Genomic DNA, 19,498 nt, shown 5'->3' with positions numbered 1-19,498 from the left:
ATAGAAATAAGTTAGATGAAGCCATGGTCCTTTTACAACACCTTTGGGTGCATAGTCTTTGTCCCATTGGGCTTTTACTACTCTTGAGGAGGCTAGACATTTGGTTGATGATCCTAAGGATTCTTGCTATAATCATTCACAATGCACTTTCAGACGATTCTTAGATGTTTTCATATGTCAAAGGTGTTGTTTTGTAGCTAGGTTGGATCCCTTCTAGGGCCGACCTAGTACATAAAATGCTAAGTGGCCTATCGGCCTTAGCATTTTGGCATATAACCCTATTTGGGTCAGGCCCTATTTGGGCGATGGGTGTAACTTGTATAACTGGCTGTTATATTCAACTTGTAATAATGATATAGGTCAAGACCTATTCATATAACTTGTAAAGCATTTGAAATTATATTGTATCTTAGCGCCAAAATACACAAGGCTGACCAAGGGTTATTGTATGTGTCATCTCCTATAGGCTATATATGAAAGGTGATTTGAAGATCACAAGCAATCAATCTCAAGCGAATTATCACTCTCATGTGCGACTGATCTCTGAACTTGTGAATCTTCCTAGGGCAGCAAATACTTGTCTCTGCATCAGCGAATTTGCCTAAGGTGGAGCGAATCTATGTTACTGCTGGCGAGGTCATTCTAAGGCTGACCGAATACTATCCTCGGCTGCCGAACTTGTCTCAGACTGGGCGAAGTAGCTTAAGACTGTCGAATTCAGTCTCAGATTAGCTTACTGTAACAGTGACCTGCATATACATTCAGTCCTCTATCTTCAGATAAGTTTCGCTCTAGTTGATGTGTGCCCTAAAGGAGGGTAAAGATTGTAATCTGCTACTGTGTTTATTCTAATCAGATTTGAGACATTTCTTGCTGGGTTTTTCACCTCCAAGAGGGAGGTTTTCCCAGGGTATCACTGTGTTATGTGTTGCATTTGTGGTTTCTGTTTTTTTTTACTTTCAGTCTGATTGCTAAAATTAACAAAAGGTATTCCAGAGTGGGACAATGCTATGGTCAAGGAGTATTTTTCTTTGATAACGAATCACACAAGGGATCTTATAGCTCTTCCTAAGGGAAGAATGTTGGTTTGTTGTGAGTGTGTGTATAAAACCAAATATGTAGTAGATGGTCCATTGACAAATACATGCATTTTTTGTGGCTAAGGGCTTTTCATATGTCAAGGGAGTCGATCATCTTGAGACCTGTGCCCTAATGTCCAAGATGTATCATATTTGTCTTGTACTTTCTCTTGCTGCATTACATTGATGGTCGATTAATTAGATGAATGTGAAGAGTGCATTTTTGCATGGTTATCTTTACAAGGAGATATATATCAAGTAGCTTTTTTGTTTGGAGGCTTCACTGTTCATTGTATGGTCTCAAAGAAGAACATCAAGCTTGGTATAAAAAAATAGATAGCTGTTTGCTTGCTTCCGATTTTATCATGTTGCCATTCTAATCCAATAATTTACACTTGGACATTTAGGGAATTTTGTATACTTGATTCTTATAGTTAGCTCCACCTCTATGATTTAGGGTGTTAAGAGAGCATTGATGCAACAATTTGGTATGACCAATCTTTGCTACATTTCTTCCTCAGTATTCAATTTCATCAGTGTTCTGAGGGGATATCTGTTTTCTTTTTGATCGATCAAATTGGTAGAGCCACATATAAGATTCATTTTAAACTTAAAAGAATTACATCAACATCCAAACAAGACGAAAGTATCAAAATTGGGATACATACAGTAGATAAAACTTGGTTTTGAGTACAAAACAAACAAGATGGAAGACATATCTAACCCTTATAGAGTACAAAACAAAGCAAGACGGAAGAAAATCTAGCCCTCACAACTTCCACTTGCACTATTACCATTTTCCAGAGCAAGCAAAGAAGTTGGAAGATGCATACCTTTATCTGTGTTTGAGTAGCATATAGAGAGAGTTGAACATTGTAAAAGCATAATTAAAGAAATAGTCTTCCATTTATTTTTTCAACTATCCTATGAGTCATTTGGTATGTCACAAATGAGACTCCTCTGCATTATGGAAAGAATAGAGGGAATTATGGGAAAAGAAGTCAAACATTCCTTAGGGAAGTTATTTACTATAGCAGTCAACCTAGCATTCAAACAGTGGTGTTCTAAAGCAACATCCAACAACATTACCGTGAAGATGAAGGGTTGGATGTAGTGATTCGCAAGATGTTTGACCAGACCCTTGTCAAGCAAAATTTCCATGCTGTTGGAGAGGAATATAGATGCTAGTTCAGAAAATAGAGCATTATTGTTCTTCTTGACCGAATCTCGACCAATGACAATTCGTATTGCCTATTCCATCGGAAGGTAGGGGAGGATAAAAACGTGGCCAAACTTTTCTTTGTTAAAGACATGGTTATCTCGTTGTTTCACAAATCTATTCTAAGAGTAATCCGCCAACCACAATCTATTTTTCAACAAGCACCCAAAGACAGAGATGTTGAGAAAATGTAGCCCAACTAAACTAAATAGCCACCACAATCATCACAAAAGAAATCGTGACAAGTGGAAACAATCTCTTGTAAATCAAATAAGCTCAAATGGAGTACAACAAGTGTTAATGGAGACACAAGTCAATAACACATTGGAATAAACACAAATGAACAAGTGTAATAATAGATGAGATGAAAAATGCTATGCTAGGGAAGGAGGTACCGAAACTTGCACAAAACAACAATCAACTTGTTAGATTAAAAAGCTGATCAAAGACGAGAGCTTCCTGTGGTAGGCACGAGGTCCAGTCTCCCCCTAGCCCCCATGGTACCGGAGGGCATGTTGTGCCAGTGTCACTGGTCACTTTAAAAAGTTTGCCAGTGCACTGCAATTTATAGGGGGCTACCTAATTCCTGCAGTCCAAAAAAAAAGCTTATCAAAGAAAAATGATATGATGAAATAGGATTTGGGCCAAAACCATGTGTAGTCATCATCAAAAAATCTGCAATTGCAATTCTTCGGCAAGTTGTACGCTTCCCTCTTATTCAATTCTATCCAAAATATTGCTGACACATCACACTGTTAATTTTAGCAATCAGACTGAAAGTAAAACAGAAAGCACAAATGCAACACATAGCATAGTGATACCCTGGGAAAACCTCCCTCTTGGAGGTGAAAAACCCAGCTATAATCTTAGATCTTATTATGCAATAATTAGTAAGTATTTTTACAAATTGGCTTCAACACTTGAAGCATTTAGAATTAGCAGGTTATGCACAGTAGCATTATTATGTCTCCAAACTAGGGTATGCACAACAATGAAAGAACTTATCTGCAAAATGCTGATCACTTATTTGCAGATCAAGAGAAGATGTTCTCTGCCTCAAGGAAGTTCGCTGTCTCTTGAATGGAGTTAGCTGTCCTTAAAGTGAAGTTCGCTGTCTCCAAAAGCAGTTCGCTGTCTCTGTAAGATGATTCACTACCCTTAGGTGTAATCGCTGACCTTAGGTGATAGTTCACTAAACACTGCTGAAGAAGATCACTGAATGAAGAAGGTATTTGCTAAGTGTAGAAGGAATTCACTGAATTGTATATCCTTGAATGACAATTCATCTCCTTTATATAGGAGGTAGACACTTATTACAACATGACAGCCAGGCACCTATTCACAATAGGTCGGCCTTATAGAAATAACAAATAATGATATAATACTTTCAATCCCACACGTTACAAGTTACATATTCCATATAGGGCATGACTAAGGCCAAAGGTCAATTAGTCACATATTCGTGCTAGGTCGGCCCTAGAAGGTATCCGACCTAGCTATAACATTAACACTCCCTCTTAGCTAGGGAGAGACATTCTCAAGATCTAAGTCACATAGTGACAACCACCATGGCTACTCCCAGAGGGTGGGTCCATCATGGCTACACCCATGAATGGAAAACAAATCAACACAAGTGCCCATCACGCAATCGTGATGTTGTCATCTCAACATCATGTTCACCATAGCTACTCCTAGAGGATGAATAAACACAAGTGCTAGATCATGGAATTTCTTCCATGACATCCACCATACCTACTCGCAAAGGGTGGATCCACCATGCCTACTTGTAGAGGGTGGAGGAGGGCTTTCACCTCAAACTTCTTCCACAGAAGAGTGCATTGCCACCATGCCTACTCGCAGAGGGTGGAAGATACATCTCAACGTATCACTGATGTTGAGACTCCCTCTCAGCTAGAGCTTCATTCTCCACAACTCCAAGCTTATCTCAAAGGTATGCAAACTTCACTCGAGTAAGAGGCTTGGTGAGAACATCTGTTGTTTGTTCATTAGTGCTGATTTACTTCAGCTGAACAACATTCCTTTGCACCATATCCTTGATATCATGATACTGGATTTCCACATGCTTTGTTCTGTCATGAAATATTGGATTGGTAGAAAGCTTCACACAGCTTTGGTTATCACTGTGGATAACTTTAGGCTCCCAAGGTTGTCCAAACAATCCTGCGAGGAGTTTTCGAAGCCACACTGCTTCTCTAGCTACCACACATGCTGCAATATATTCTGCTTCCGCAGTGCTTAATGCCACTGAAGACTGTTTCCTGCTACACTAGGAAATCATGGCAGATCCCAAGTTGAAGCAAACTCCAGAAGTGCTCTCACGATCAGTGACACTTCTAGCCCAATCAGAATCAGAATAACCTTCCAAGTTCAGTATTGTGTTGGAAGAGTACTTCGATCCATATCCAACTGTGCCATGCAAGTATCTCAAGATATGCTTGGCTGCAACTAGATGAATTTGTGTAGGCTCACACATAAACTAACTGAGAGCACTCACTACATAACAAATGTCAAGTCTAGTGTTAACTAGATACATCAAGCATCCAATCAACTACCGATACTCAGTAGGATTGACAAGATCTGAACTAGCTGCAGATTCACTCAACTTCTTCAAGTTAGATTCCATAGGAGTAGACATAGGTTTACAATCTAACATTCCAAACCTCTTCAAAATATCAATGGTATATTTTCCTTGACTTAGAATAATCTCATTAGGTCTTTGCCATACTTCTAACCCTATAAAGAAATGCATGAGACCTAGATCTTTCATTTCAAATTCTGAAGTCAGTTCTTTCTTACATCTAGGAATGAGATGATCTTCTCCAGTCAGAAATAAATCATCAACATATAAAACCAGAATTAACATCTCACCATTGAATACCTTGAAGTAAAGATTTGGATCAACATCATTCTTACAGAAACCTAAGCTTACCAAGTACTTGTCAATTCTTTCATACCAAGCACAGGGAGCCTGCTTAAGGCCATATAATACTTTCTTCAATCTGCATACATGAGACTCTCTCTCATGGATCACGAAGCCTTCAGGTTGCTCTATCTAAACCTCTTCTTCAATAACTCCATTGAGAAAAGTTGTCTTTACATCCATCTAATGTAACTTCCATCCCTTAGTTGCGGCAATAGCAATGATAGTTTTGATAGAAGTATATCGAGCCACAGGGGCAAAGGTTTCCTCATAATCTATGCCTTCCTTTTGAGAGAAGCCACGAGCTGCAAACCTAGCTTTGTATTTCTCAATACTTCCATTAGCAGCATGTTTAATTTTAAACAACCATTTGAAAGATACAACTAACTTACCTTTGGGTCTAGGCACAATATCCCAAACATCATTCTTGATGATAGACTGATATTCTTCATTCATAGCATTCTTCCATGCTTGCTGGTTCATGGCCTCTTCAACGCTAGAAGGTTCACTCTCAATGAGGTTGCACATCAATGCAACATAGTTGGAGAACTTCTGAGGTTTCCTACTTTCTTTGAATGTGCCACTTGGAGCTGCAAATTTTTCTGCCTCCTGTATAGTGTTTCTTGCCCAAAGGGGTCTCTTCTTGCTCACAATAATATCTCTAGGCCCATCAGTAAGATCCATAGGCTCAACTAGATCATCATGCTCTTCAGGTTTTGTAGACTCCCTCTAAATCTCAGTATCATGATCAAATATCCAAGTTTTGAGGGTTATCATGAACTTCATTGTCAATCTCCATACTTGAACCTTTGGACTTTTTGAATGCAATATCTTCTTCAAAAGTAACATCTCTACTAACCTCATTATACTTTTGACCTGGAATGTAGATTCTGAATGCTTTGGAGGTTTCGCTGTAGCCCACAAGAATTCCTCTCTTTCCAGAAGGTCCCAACTTGGTTCTCTTCTCTTTGGGTACATGAGTATATACTGGACTTCCAAAGATCCTCAAGTGGCTGATGTAAGGTTTGATCCTTGAAAATGCTTCTTTTGGAGTCATATCCTTTAATACACGGTGAGGGCATCTATTCTGAATGTATACTGCTGTTCTAGATGCTCCACTATCAATCAGCCATGTATGACTGTCTGTAGGAACATTGCTTGACAAGGCAGAGATGAAGAGGAAGTCTTCAACATCATTTTGATTTGAAACTTCATTTATGTTTGCTCCTTGTTGCTTTGGCTGGGATAAGTAGTCCCTAGCATAGTGACTGAACTTGTCACACCTGAATCACTTGATGCGTGAAATATCTTTCTTCTTCTTCTTTGAATGAGGGGCTGGGTCAGACCTTTGGTATCTATTTCTCTTGAAATTGTTCTTCTGCCAATAGCCTCCTTTCTTCTTGATGGACTGGGCAGCAAGAACATGATTGTCTTCTCCATGAGTGCTTTTGATAACTCCTCTTGCAGCCAGTCTTGATTCTTCTTGTATACAATCTGCCCTCAAACGATCAAACATGGGAAGTTCTGCCCTTGCACTAATTCCTTGAATGTAAGACTCCCAAGATGCTGGAAGACCATTGAGGGCTAACATGGTCAAGTCTTTGTCATCAACAACATTTCCGATAGAAGAGAGCTGATCTCTCAAATCAGAAATCCTTGTGAAGTATGCTATGACGGACTCTTCTTTCGCCATCTTGATGTGATGAAGCTGCTGCTTCAAGGCTAGGGCATGGCTAGTGTTGTTGATTTCGTACATCTCCTCCAAGGTTCTGAACATATCACTAGCTGTCTTCATCTTGGAGATGATGGGAACAATGTGATCTTTTATGAAATCAACCAGTATCTTCTGAGCTTGAATGTCTTTCTTTCTCCATTGAATCATTTCTTCTTCTGCCTCGGGCTTGGTGGATTTTCTGTACACCAAGTCTGCAAGATCACTTCCATTCAAAGCAAGCATAATTCGGAATCTCCATGACGTGAAATTGGAAGCACCATCCAATCTATCTTCAACTTTGAGACTGTGCACCATCTTGAAGAAGTGATAAGCAGAATGAAGATAAATAATTACTGTCCATTTGATTACATGTAATTCGAACCAAGCTCTGATACCATGTTAATTTTAGCAATCAGACTGAAAGTAAAACAGAAAGCACAAATGCAACACATAACACAGTGATACCTTGGGAAAACCTCCCTCTTGGAGGTGAAAAACCCAGCTATAATCTTAGATCTTATTATGCAATAATCAGTAAGTACTTTTACAAATTGGCTTCAACACTTGAAGCATTTAGAATCAGCAGGTTATGCACAGTAGCAGTATTATGTCTCCAAACTAGGGTATGCACAACAATGAAAGAACTTATCTGCAAAATGCTGATCACTTATTTGCAGATCAAGAGAAGATGTTCGCTGCCTCAAGGAAGTTCGCTGTCTCTTGAATGGAGTTAGCTGTCCTTAAAGTGAAGTTCACTGTCTCCAAAAACAGTTCGCTGTCTCTGTAAGATGATTCACTGCCCTTAGGTGTAATTGCTGACCTTAGGTGATAGTTCGCTAAACACTGCTGAAGAAGATCGCTGAATGAAGAAGGTATTTGCTGAGTGTAGAAGGAATTCACTGAATTGTATATCCTTGAATGACAATTCATCTCCTTTATATAGGAGGTAGACACTTATTACAACATGACAGCAAGGCACCTATTCACAATAGGTCAGCCTTATAGAAATAACAAATAATGATATAATGCTTTCAATCCCACACGTTACAAGTTACATATTCCATATAGGGCGTGACTAAGGCCACATGCCAATTAGTCACATAAACGTGCTAGGTCGGCCCTAGAAGGGATCCGACCTAGCTATAACATCAACACACACTTCCCTCACGTGCAATTTTAACTAATCAAAATATTCTTGACACATCACATTGCAAAATTTTTCATCCCAAAAATGACTTCAAATCCCCTGAATGCAGATGTTCAAAACAAATTTCCTAGAAGATTTCTTAATTGCTAACTCCAAGAGATGAACATCCTTCCATTCAGATATAGAGGCATTTTTAAGAGAGACATGTCACTGTCTATCACCCAATTTGCAAGCTTGTTTGCAAGCCCATTAGCTTCCTTAAACAATGGATGCACTCATAATAATCAAACTTGTCAAGCAAACCCTAAACTCTTTCTATCAAGATAGATAATTTCAAAGAATTATAACATTTCTTTTTCAAAATATTGATTATTATCACAGAATCCCCCCAATTATGATCTTTTGGATATCTCTTTGTAGGGCAAGAATGAGACCCAAGGTAAAGGCCTGAATCTCAGCTGCATTGTCAGTACATTCTTGTAGTTTTTTTCTAACCTGCAACAACCACTACACCCTCTTAGTCTCAGAGAGCACTCCCAGTACTAGAAGCTGCTGGATTACTCTTGTAGACTCCATTAAAATTTAATTTTATCAGTGGCTTAGGAAGGGTAAACCACTTAGCAACAATCTTTGTGTGTATTTCATGGAACCAAGGGATTGGGGGATCTTGAAGAGCAACCATGATTTGATAACTTTTGAATCCCAAGAAGAAAATCACTTGTTTTTTTGAGAGGAATGAATAACATCGTTCATCACAATTTCAGAGACTGTTAACTCTAGCTTGTGAATTATAGAGTCTCAAGAATACCCTTGAATATTTTCCCTGCTAGATGTGCCAAATAAACAATGAAGGAAATGTATTCCAAATATTGCCAAAGAGGTAGAATTTTGAAATAGGAGTGGTCATCTCTCAAATAACTGCAATAAAGACCTACGGTAGGCATTGTTCTAGTTAAGCCGATTCCACATCCAATACCAATGTTTGACAGAGAAAACACAATGAAGAAAGAGGTGATCTATTGTTTTAGGTTTTGTTGATGTGTTTTTTATGCACAGTCTAACACAAAATAAAATACCCAAAAGTATCTTATCCTCTCTTGAACAAAGTTACTCAAATGCTGAAGATTAGCTTAAGGTTCACTTGAGACAACTCCAAGGTTCTTCAATGTCGGGTCACGACGTGTGGATAAGCTCGTTGGTTTGATGTGATTATGCTGGAATCACAAGGGTACTTATGTTGAATTGCTGAATGCTTGAATCGTTGGAACTTAGATCCTAACTACTTGCTTGGAGAATGAAGAAAGAGCAAAAGGCATGGGGTTTAGGGAGTCTATTCTAATCCTAAGAATGCAAGAGAAGAGTGAATGATTCGATGGAATCCTACTGGGCGAGGTCTCGTCATCAAACTGAACAATTTGACACAAGCTTAGTGCAATCTTCTAAGGGATAATTCAAAGATGTTCAAATCATTATCATCAAACATTGATTACCATTCAAGTTAATGCATAAACAATGGATGTATAACAACTTGAAGTTAAGCTCATATCATTCTAGTTGACCACACAAGGCACTCTTACAATCAGCAAGAGGCTAGTGGTATGGACTAAACTGATTCCACACAAATGCATTCAACAAACTCCTCCATTCAATCTAATCAACATGAAAGCAAATGAGAAGTAGAAACCATGGGACTTGTTGAAGTAATACATTTCACCATAACTATAATGAAAAGAGTATCTCATTTACAAGTCTTAACAACAATTTCTCCTTCTCCTAATCTAACTTCTATTCTATTTTCTTAATCTATCTATCCTTGGACTAAACACTATTCTATTCACTATTCTATTCTTCTATTATTAACCTTTTCAAATGAAGAGCTTGAGCTTTATATAGAGAGCTCATTACAATGAGTGGCCAAGATCAATGGCTGAGATTTTACAATAAAACCCTAATTAGGGTTTGTTACAACAAACTTTATTCTGGCCAATGAAATAATTACAACATTCTGACACATGTCATCTTTAGAATATTTCACCAATGGATAGTGGGGGTAGGTACATTGGAGTTTGTGCCCCCATATGATGAGCTTGGTTCATTGAATTCGGACGTGCTAATGTGGAACTCCTCTGATTGGTGAGTGGTGACTAGGATGATGACTAGGACACCACTTCAACTTGCACTTTTACTTGATAGATCATCATGAAAGAATATTGAATAATATTTCTTGATACTCAACATTATCCAGCTTCAGCAGTGATGATGATGATCTTCTAACTTTGATTAACTCTTCTGAAACTATCTTCTTGAATATCTCGATCATGGAGGTGCAAGGTGTAGATATTGACTTCCTCTTAGTTTTGGATCTTGATACCGCCTTCAAATGAACTTTTGATCTGCCTTGAAGTGATTGTATGACTTCTCCTTTATGAAACCTTTTGAATATCTTAAAATCCTGTCTCCCTTGATTCTCTTGTGTTTGCTGATGAAGCTTTCCTCTTTTGAAGACATCTTCCTTTTATCTTAACCTTGAAGACATCTTCCTTGTGTCTTTTTCCTTTCTTTCTTCTGACTTCTTAGATTTGTTTTACCATTCTCTTCCATTTTCTCTCCTTTGTTTCACATTACATGTCTCTTATTGGTCTATGAAATCCATCTTTATCTTTTGCTGGTTGTTCCATCTGAGGTTGTTTCTTTTTCGCATTTGGACAGTTGTGCACCATGTGGTCATATTCATGATATTATCTGCACTGAAAGGGTATGCACTCATAATTAATTGGCTGGATCCACTCTGTTTCCTTCAGAATGCATTGTTACAATTTTTGGAAGGCATTAATTGAGCTCTAAGTTGACATTGATTCTTGTATGGTTACCAGCCTCTTGACCCACGGTTGCTTTTGAAATATACACAAATTGACTGACGAAGTTCCCCACCTTCTCTAAGATATGATTTATTCCAAATGCGTGTGGAAGAGCATATAGTTTTATTGATACAAGAGCCTTATATGGAATTTCCTTTTTAGGTTTGAAGTTGGACCCTTTTCATTAACAATCTGGTGTTTTGGACAAATGTTGGTTCTCCTTGGAAGATTCAGTCCCGATCCTCATTGGCAAATACAACATTAATATGATCCCTTAGAAATGATCTCATCTTGTACTTGTTTTGCATATGTCATCTTATCGCAGCCAACCTATAAGAGAATAAGTGAAAAATAATATAGTCACTGTCAAGTGAGACACCACCTTGGTGTACTAGATACACATTTGTGGGGCCTACAAATGTTGAGCTTACATACCTTACACCCTGCTGGAGTCAAACTTGTACCTTCCCCATTACTGCATTGCTAAAGCTCTGCAAACTTATTGCCTCCAAGGGTTTACAAAGATAACTGCATTGCTAAAGCTCTGCAAATTTATTTGGAATGCATAACATTATTTTCTTCCAGTTTTTCAAGTTGCAGCTCCAACACTGGATGTTTATCCAAAGCTTCCAAGTGCATGTGTTTGATCTTTTGGTCTGAAGCAATCTTCTGTTTACAATTTGCTCTAATTACCACAGGCCCATATTTGAAACCACCAATCTCCTTTGTGTCAGAGCATGCTGGTAGGAAGGGCCTTAGGCACTTCCCTGTTATACCCTCCAAGGCTTTACAAGCTAATCCAAAGATAACTGTACTGCTAAAACTCTACAAAATTATTCTCTTGATGAAAGCATGGCAATGATATGTCCCAGTTTTTCAAGTTGCAGGTCCAACACTGCCATTTCTTCAAAGCTTCCTGTGTGTAATTGATCTTCTGGTCTGAAAGATTACAATCTGCTCTCAGCACCATTGGATGCATGCTGTTAGGAAGGGCATTAGTAATCTGATGCCTTTTACCTTCCTGCATCCTTGATTTTTCCATTGAAATCACAATTGCAAGGCCACTTTTCTCAATCTGGAGTTGATAAAAGTGGGAATACTACAGTCCAAGACTTGACATATGGTAAATGATAGCAAATTCTACCTCTATATTTTATCTGTAAAATAAAATAATTTTTTTCACTATTACGTTTCAGCAGAGAGATAGTTTAGGGTTCCATTGCCAATATGTGTCTCCATTGTAGAACAATGAGACTTAAGAATGCATTGAGATAATGAGATTGATTCCCAAGTATTTCTAGAGAGGGTTTGGCTGGCTTATACACGTTGTTTTTTGTTTCTTGAGTTCTCATGGTCAAGTTTACTTTCCTAAAACACAAAAATGATTAGGGTTTCTGTTGTACAAAGTTTATTGACTTGAATGAGGTCCCTGGTCATAAGATTTCACAAGGATCTGTGATATAAAGATGTGAAGAAAATTCATAATTTAATGGACAACACAGACAAATTTAATAGTATATTGTATGTCATTTGTAAGGCCCAAAGGCAAGAGGTAGAACTTTAACCTCTCAATCGAAGGATGCTTTAACATACTGGTCCCATCATTTTAACTTGTTTTTGAAACTATGATACATAATATTGATTTATTGATTTCCATCAAGGTACTCCTTGAAATGGAATTAGTATCATCTCATAACTAGTAATTGTACATTATTCTAACACAATTGAAGACTAGTTCACATCATCTTTGATGTGAAACAAGTAGATGGAAGACCTAAATAAGAATGGGAGTACAGAGTCTGTATCTTTTGCACTGCTGGGACAGTTGAATCAGAGAAGCACCTTATTCTAGAGTGTGGAGCTTACTGTGGAATTCCAAATATGCAGATACACTAGCAGCTGCTTCATTGTAGGATTTGTTCGAAGAGGAGAAGGTCACGAAAACAGGGGAGCTCATTGTAAAGCTTTTCAGCAGTCAGTCAGCAAGCCAGAAAGCTAAAATGGCAGGGCCTGCTGCCTCATAGGCCCATGGCTATCTTTGGCCTTGTGGATGCTAAAATTTGCTTATTCTATTCTATTCATTTGACATTTGGTAAATTTGTTTGCTAAGATTTATAGTTGTGTGTATGTCCATGCCCAGCTTCCAAACACATGATTTATAGAAGATATATCTTCATTTGTTACCTTATTATTTGCTTTTATAGTGATTTATTGCATCATTGAAGTTTGAATCAAAATATGCTGAGAATCAAAAAGTTTTTTTGCATTTTTGGCTTCTTATATTAGCCATATCATGCTTGATAAGTTTTTCTTTTATGCTTTATTTTGGATCAGTCATTTCAAAAATTGTAATTTTATACCATGTTTAATTGATATTTTTTGGCTTTTGCTAATCTACTTTCTAAATAAAGAGGAAGTCAACCTCTGAAATTATCTGAGTCATTTTATTTTTTCATTTTATTATTTTGTAGGCAACACTAGTATTGAGGCTGCCATAAATTGGGTGGTGGAGCATGAAAATGATCCGGATATTGATGAACTGCCCATGGTAAAATTAATTTAATTTTGTTTGGTATTGAATGTCATATTTCTGTTATTATTTAGATTTGGGAGGACTCAAAATATGGGCTCCCGTGAACAGCTTGCATGTTTGGGGTCAAAGTTTTTTGTTAACAGCTACAAAGATGCTTACATATGTAGTTTTTGTCAACAGGGATAACATATGTGCTGGGAGAACCATCTATGCAAACACTAGACACTCTCGTTTGAGTTTTTGAAATGATCTTTATTTATTCTATAAATTGCTTATTCCAACTTTGAACTAGACAGGCCTTTTTACTTGTCGACAATGACTGTCACGTAGAACAGTAGCAACATATCAGTTAGATGATTCTCTCCAAATTTCAATTGCTTTTTTGACTAGAAAATAATCAAAGGGTGATCATGGAAGTATATTTTGAATTAAACAATTATTTTTTGATCAGTAAGTATCCTAATTTGTGAGGGAAAGTTTTTAGTCTTTAATTTGTTGGAAATACCTCTAGACAAATGCTTATATGATTAAAGAGTTGGGCTTGCCGATTTATTTGTATTTGCTATAATTTCACAACATAAACATTCAAATAGGCATAAATAGTGTTCTTTTATGTGCTCAACATGGCATCAGCAATTACCATATCAACATCTTTATATGGGGGATACTGCATGTGTTTTGTGTAGAAACACATTGTTTTGGGATACATGAAGAAGGAATTTTCAGAACACCTCTAAATCTCATGCATTAAAAAATAGAAACTAAAATGTTCTGAAATTGAAAGCAAGTTATCTCAGCACAAAGCAATTTCCTTATCAACCACTGCAAATGAATCAAGTTGGTTTTAATTGTCTTTCAAGTTGGAAACAAAACAAATACTGAGACCAGCTTTTGCAGAAGATTGTACCTTTTTGATAGTTCAGAGGAAAACCAGTTATGATCCTCATGGGTTTGCCCATCTTAGAGAAAACTCTCACCCTAAGTATTGAGCATATATGCAAAATTGTTATAAAAAGTTTTGAGTTTTGCTTTATTTGATATCTATAAAATATTATGTGCTTCTTCACAGAAACTGGGTCCATTGTATGCAATATAATTCATCACATTTAGAAACAGTTTTTTATGGCTATGGAGACACTTATAATCCCCTATCTGACTTAGTTTGTAGGAATTATTTAATACTTGAGGAATTTTGAACACCTGATCAAAAGCTCGTTCAAGCTCTATGATTTGATTGATTGAATTCTTTAGTAGCTTTCTAGCACTTTAAATGGGAGCAAGAATGAAGTCTGTATGACAAAGTAATGGCATTTGGAAGCTTGCCTGGGCGACTTGACTGAATGTAGTATTGTGTTGTAAATACACACGCCCCATTTCAAATGGGGGACCCTTTTTTTTGGTTGTTAGCTTAGTTGTGTTGCCTAGCTTGGCAGTTGTTTTGGTTTCCCAGCTGTTGGGAGAAGGTAGTAATGTCTTGTCAATCCAGAAGAAAACATTGATCAATCCTTGAAGTAAGAAAGAGTGCAAGGGTTTGTCCTTGGAAAAGGTATGATCAAGTTAGGAAAGGGTATGTTCAAGTTAGGAATGGGTAGGTCAAGTTATGAAATCCAGGTCCAAAATCCATAAATGAGCAATCTTTAAAATGAGGAATAGGGGGCAAAATCATGAGGAAAATTTGCTTGACAAAGCATTGAGTTTAGTAGTGGTCAAGGAAAGTTGTCAAAGAAAAATTCCAAGGTTGAGACAAGGATAATAGAGAAAAATTCCAAGGTTGAGATGAGGATTATAGAGAAAAATTCCAAGGTTGAGATGAGGAAAAGAAAAAAACATTAGTCTCTTTTCCAACTTTAAAGGTAGATTATAAAATGAAAAATTAAAATGCATAAGTCATAAACTTTAGAATTTTCTACCTGGCTGCAATTTTGTCCGACCCTCTTTGCACAATTGGTTGGCAAAGATCGCCCCTATTGCATTATTAAATGCATCCATCTCGAGCAGTGTAGCTGTGGTATCAGTGCCCATCTGTTGTACTACTGAATATAGCCCGCTAAGAACCTCCTCATCCGCTTTGAAATCAACACGGAAACGAAATGATGGATTGAGGTAATAAGCTGCTGCATGGATGGGCCTATGAAGCTGGTTATGCCATCTTCTATCAATTATGTCCCAAATGGGCCTATACTTATCCTCAACTCCAGCATATATAGATCTAATGGCCTCCCTGGCCCTATCCATGCCCTCGTATATGTAGCCCATTGTGAGCTTCTCCCTATCAACAACTCGTAGGAGAACTACTAGGTGCTCAGTGACCTGCCAATAATATTAAACAAAAATAGTTAAGTCACAAGTGTGCATGAAAATAAGAAAAATTGCAAAGTTGCACAATGCAAACAAAACAAAAATATGCATATAAATTTATAAAATTACCTGCATGATCTCTACACAAGGGGTCCAAAAACCTGGCTCATCAAAAATGCAATCTACTACATCCATCCCTGCAGTGGTCGTAGCATAGGATGAGGAAGTCCACTCCTTACCAACAAACATGCGCCTCAAAGATGGCTTTGATTTTATCAAGGATTTCAATGTGAGGAAATTCGAGGCAAATCTCGTTATACCAGGACAAGCCAACTCCCTTTCCCCCGTGTATTGCCTCATAATGCTAAGGACCAATGCATGATTGTAAATAAATTTGCATATATTCTTGGCCCTTTCAACGCATTCTTTCACCCATCCAAGCTTACCTATATCCTCCAGCATGAGGTCAAGGCAATGGGCCGCACATGGAGACCAAAAGATTTTTGGGTGCCTCTCCATCAAAAGTTTTCCTGCAACAATTTTAAATTAGTTAAAGAATTAGATGTGTTAAGTATCAAGAAATTTTACCATTAATATTTAAAAGTTAAAACTTAAAACTTAAAAGAAAACTTTTAAAGTTTACCTGCAGCAACATAACTTGCTACATTATCTGTCACCACTTGCACCACATTTTGTTCCCCCACCTCATGTATAACTTCCTCAATAGCCTCACATAAGTATGCCGCATTTTTGACATGTGAGGAAGCATCGATGGACTTAAAAAACATGGTGGATCCTGAAAATAAAACAAATTAATTATCAATAAATTAGAATGTAAATTATTCAATTTCAATCACAATGCATTTAGAGAAGTGTTCTATTCCTTCTATTCCTCCGCTGGAAACAAGAAAATTTAGGAGTGTTCTATTCCTCCTATCAGTCCAACCATTTGTCATGATGGTGCAACCCTTGTGGCTCTAAGATTGGCGGTGCTCCTCTAGGTCAACTTTCATATCTTCCACCATTTCCAACAAGAGAGGGCCACTCAACTCAGTATCACTAGAGGCTTTAAACCCTGCCCCACAAATGGTTACTGCATCAATCATACCTTGCCAATAAGGAGACCTGTGACAAATTGAAATAGATTAAATAAGAAAAGTTCAATTTCAATTTCAATTTTCAACTTCAAACCATAAAATTTTAAATTTTAATTTAAAACAATCAAATAAAAAAGTACTTGGCTGCAATAAATGGAATGTTGCAGAAGTACCAAAATTTGCAAATTGCTTTTCTTCCTGCACCATGGACCTCCTTGTTCCAAGACATGCTCTCAAGCGAGCGCTGTGCGTGGTACAAAAAAATTGTCTATCTTGGATTTTCGCACTCTAGGACCAAAAGTGTGACTAGTAGGAGCAAAAATAGAAGTACTAGCACTAGCAAAAGCACTAGGACGAAAGGGAGGCATAGAAGAACCCTCTCCAACACAACCTATGGATGCAGCTGTGGATGCGGATGTGGATGTGGGTGGAGGGGAACCAATATGACATAACTCCTCTCTATCTTTTTTTTGTTCGCTTATGTATTTCAAAATTTTCTAATTGGATGTAACAAAAACGAACTGCTTCGGGAGGTGCCTCGGTACAAGGCTCAGTATCATGACCACGTATGCCAGCAATATGATATTTCAATCTATTTATACCCCCATGGTTAATTTCCTTACAAAAAATACACTTGGTTTGATTTCTTTGTCTACCAGGGAATTCTTCAGTGTATTTCCATTCCTCATCTTTTTGGCCATGTTTCCTAGGCTTAGGTTGTGGAGGATTAGGATGAGCCATTAGGAAAAAAAATTGTTTTCAAAACATGAGGGCTGCTGCAATAAGACAATTTTACAAATCACCATTTGAGCATTGTGTTTTACAAAGTTTTAAATTTAAACTAATTAAAAAAAATCAGCAAAGACTAATTTGTGCATTGCGTTTTTTCTTGAAAATTTTCAAATTTCAAATAAAGAAATTAAGAATTGAGAAAAATCAGCAAACCCTAATTTTTTTTTAGAAAAAATTGTAAATACATGTATACAATTTTTTCAAAAAAAAAATCTAGGGTTTGCTATGCTATTGTTCTATTTATCTCATTGTGATTGAAGTATGCAATATAGATTTGGAAAGTTGAACATAAAAAAAAATAACAACAAAACGAAAAATCCATAAATATAGAAAAAAAACCAACATAATCAATACAAATTAACACTTACCTCTTTCAAATTTGTTGAGAAGTGTTTGAAATGAGCTTCTTTGGACTCCTTGATGCTCTCAATGCAACTGTAGTGCTGCCCCAATGTGATTTGTGCAAGCTTTTCACCTCTTCCTCTCAGCTGGTTGCAAAACTATGGCTTCCTATTTTTCTCTCTTCCTCTCTTTTTTCCTCTCTTCCACTCATAAAAGTGAATGCCAATCCCTTTTAGGGTTATAAGAAAGGGAAATGGCAAAAAAAATCATTAAAAAATGTTATGTTTTTTTTTTTTTTTTGACTGCACTTTTTTAAGTGACGCCGGTCGGGTCACGACCCTCGGACTCGGCGAGTCAGGGAGTGGCTCGGCGAGTTAGGCGAGTCACGCCCCCTAACTCGTCCGAGCCCAAGCCAGGGTTACTGTGACCCGATAGGGGTCACCTGGCCCGCTGACTCGCGTGACATGCCGCGAGTCACGAAACTCTGCTCCTAAGCCTGTCCTAACAACTTGCAGAGGTAAAGGGAAGAGAGAATTGCTTGAAATAAAAGGAGGTGATGCAGCAAGAAGAGATTGTTCCTCTCCCTACCTGGAATGACACAAAGAATCAGTTGAAATACCCAGGAGATGCACAAACTTTAGTTGTATGAGTGACCCCAATGCATGTATGGAGGTTAGAATTCACTGAATGCCAAGAGGGGAGAAAGTTTGCCACAAGTCACATTCAGAAATAAGTTAACACAACATAAATGAGAGAAGAGCCACAAAACATACATCTATGATGAAAGTAAGAAAACATACACAACATACATAAGTTTGAAGGAAGGCAAGAATGGTGATTTCAATTCATTATAAGGCCAATGGCCAAACTTATAGTTGCATAAATGTAAGATAAATACAAGAGAAGTGGGAGAGCATAGAATAGCTCAAGCCAGCAGGGAGATAACCCTTTACAATGAGGTTTAACAACCTTTATATAGAAAATTGGTTACAAGAGTGATCATGACCCTTGTGTGTGCAGGGAAATGTCAGTTAGGGAGTGCATGCACTTGACTTCTGTACATGCAAGCAACCTAGCCATACCCTGAAAATGCAACAGAGAAGGACAGCAAGGAAGGGACTTCGGAACCTCGGGGTTCTAGGAAAGAGGGAAAAAGGGGCTAAGGAAAGGGAGGAACTTCGAAACCTCAGGGTTCCGGAGAAAAGAAAGGGAAGGCTAAGGAAAGGAACTTTAGAACCTCAGGGTTCTGGAGTTTCGGGAAACTGGAGAGAAGGCAAAGGAAGGGAAAAGGCAGCAAAGGGAAGAAACTTCCTCCAAACAAGACAACACTTCACACTTCATAAATCCACTACTTTTCTCCTTGAACAACTGGGGCAGCGCTGGTCCATGGAACATATCTCTGATCGGTTCTCACTGATGGACCAAGGGTGTCATAAAATGACAACAACTACCTCCAATTTCCACTTGGAAAAAATGGT

General features: G+C 37.7%; 1 protein-coding gene across 2 annotated transcripts in view; it reads left to right on the top strand.

Moving 5' to 3' along the window:
• Positions 1–19,498, top strand: part of LOC131073557 (uncharacterized) — a 77,898-nt gene that overhangs the window by 11,719 nt on the left and 46,681 nt on the right. For both annotated transcript variants that reach the window (XM_058010011.2, XM_058010010.2), the window contains exon 5: positions 13,430–13,506. In XM_058010011.2, the coding sequence (XP_057865994.2) occupies positions 13,430–13,506 (77 nt within the window). The remainder of the gene's footprint in view (positions 1–13,429; positions 13,507–19,498) is intronic.

The sequence above is a fragment of the Cryptomeria japonica genome, chromosome 10 (genome assembly GCF_030272615.1).
Source record: "Cryptomeria japonica chromosome 10, Sugi_1.0, whole genome shotgun sequence".
NCBI lineage: Eukaryota > Viridiplantae > Streptophyta > Pinopsida > Cupressales > Cupressaceae > Cryptomeria > Cryptomeria japonica.
This window is presented reverse-complemented; position numbering and strand designations above follow the sequence as displayed.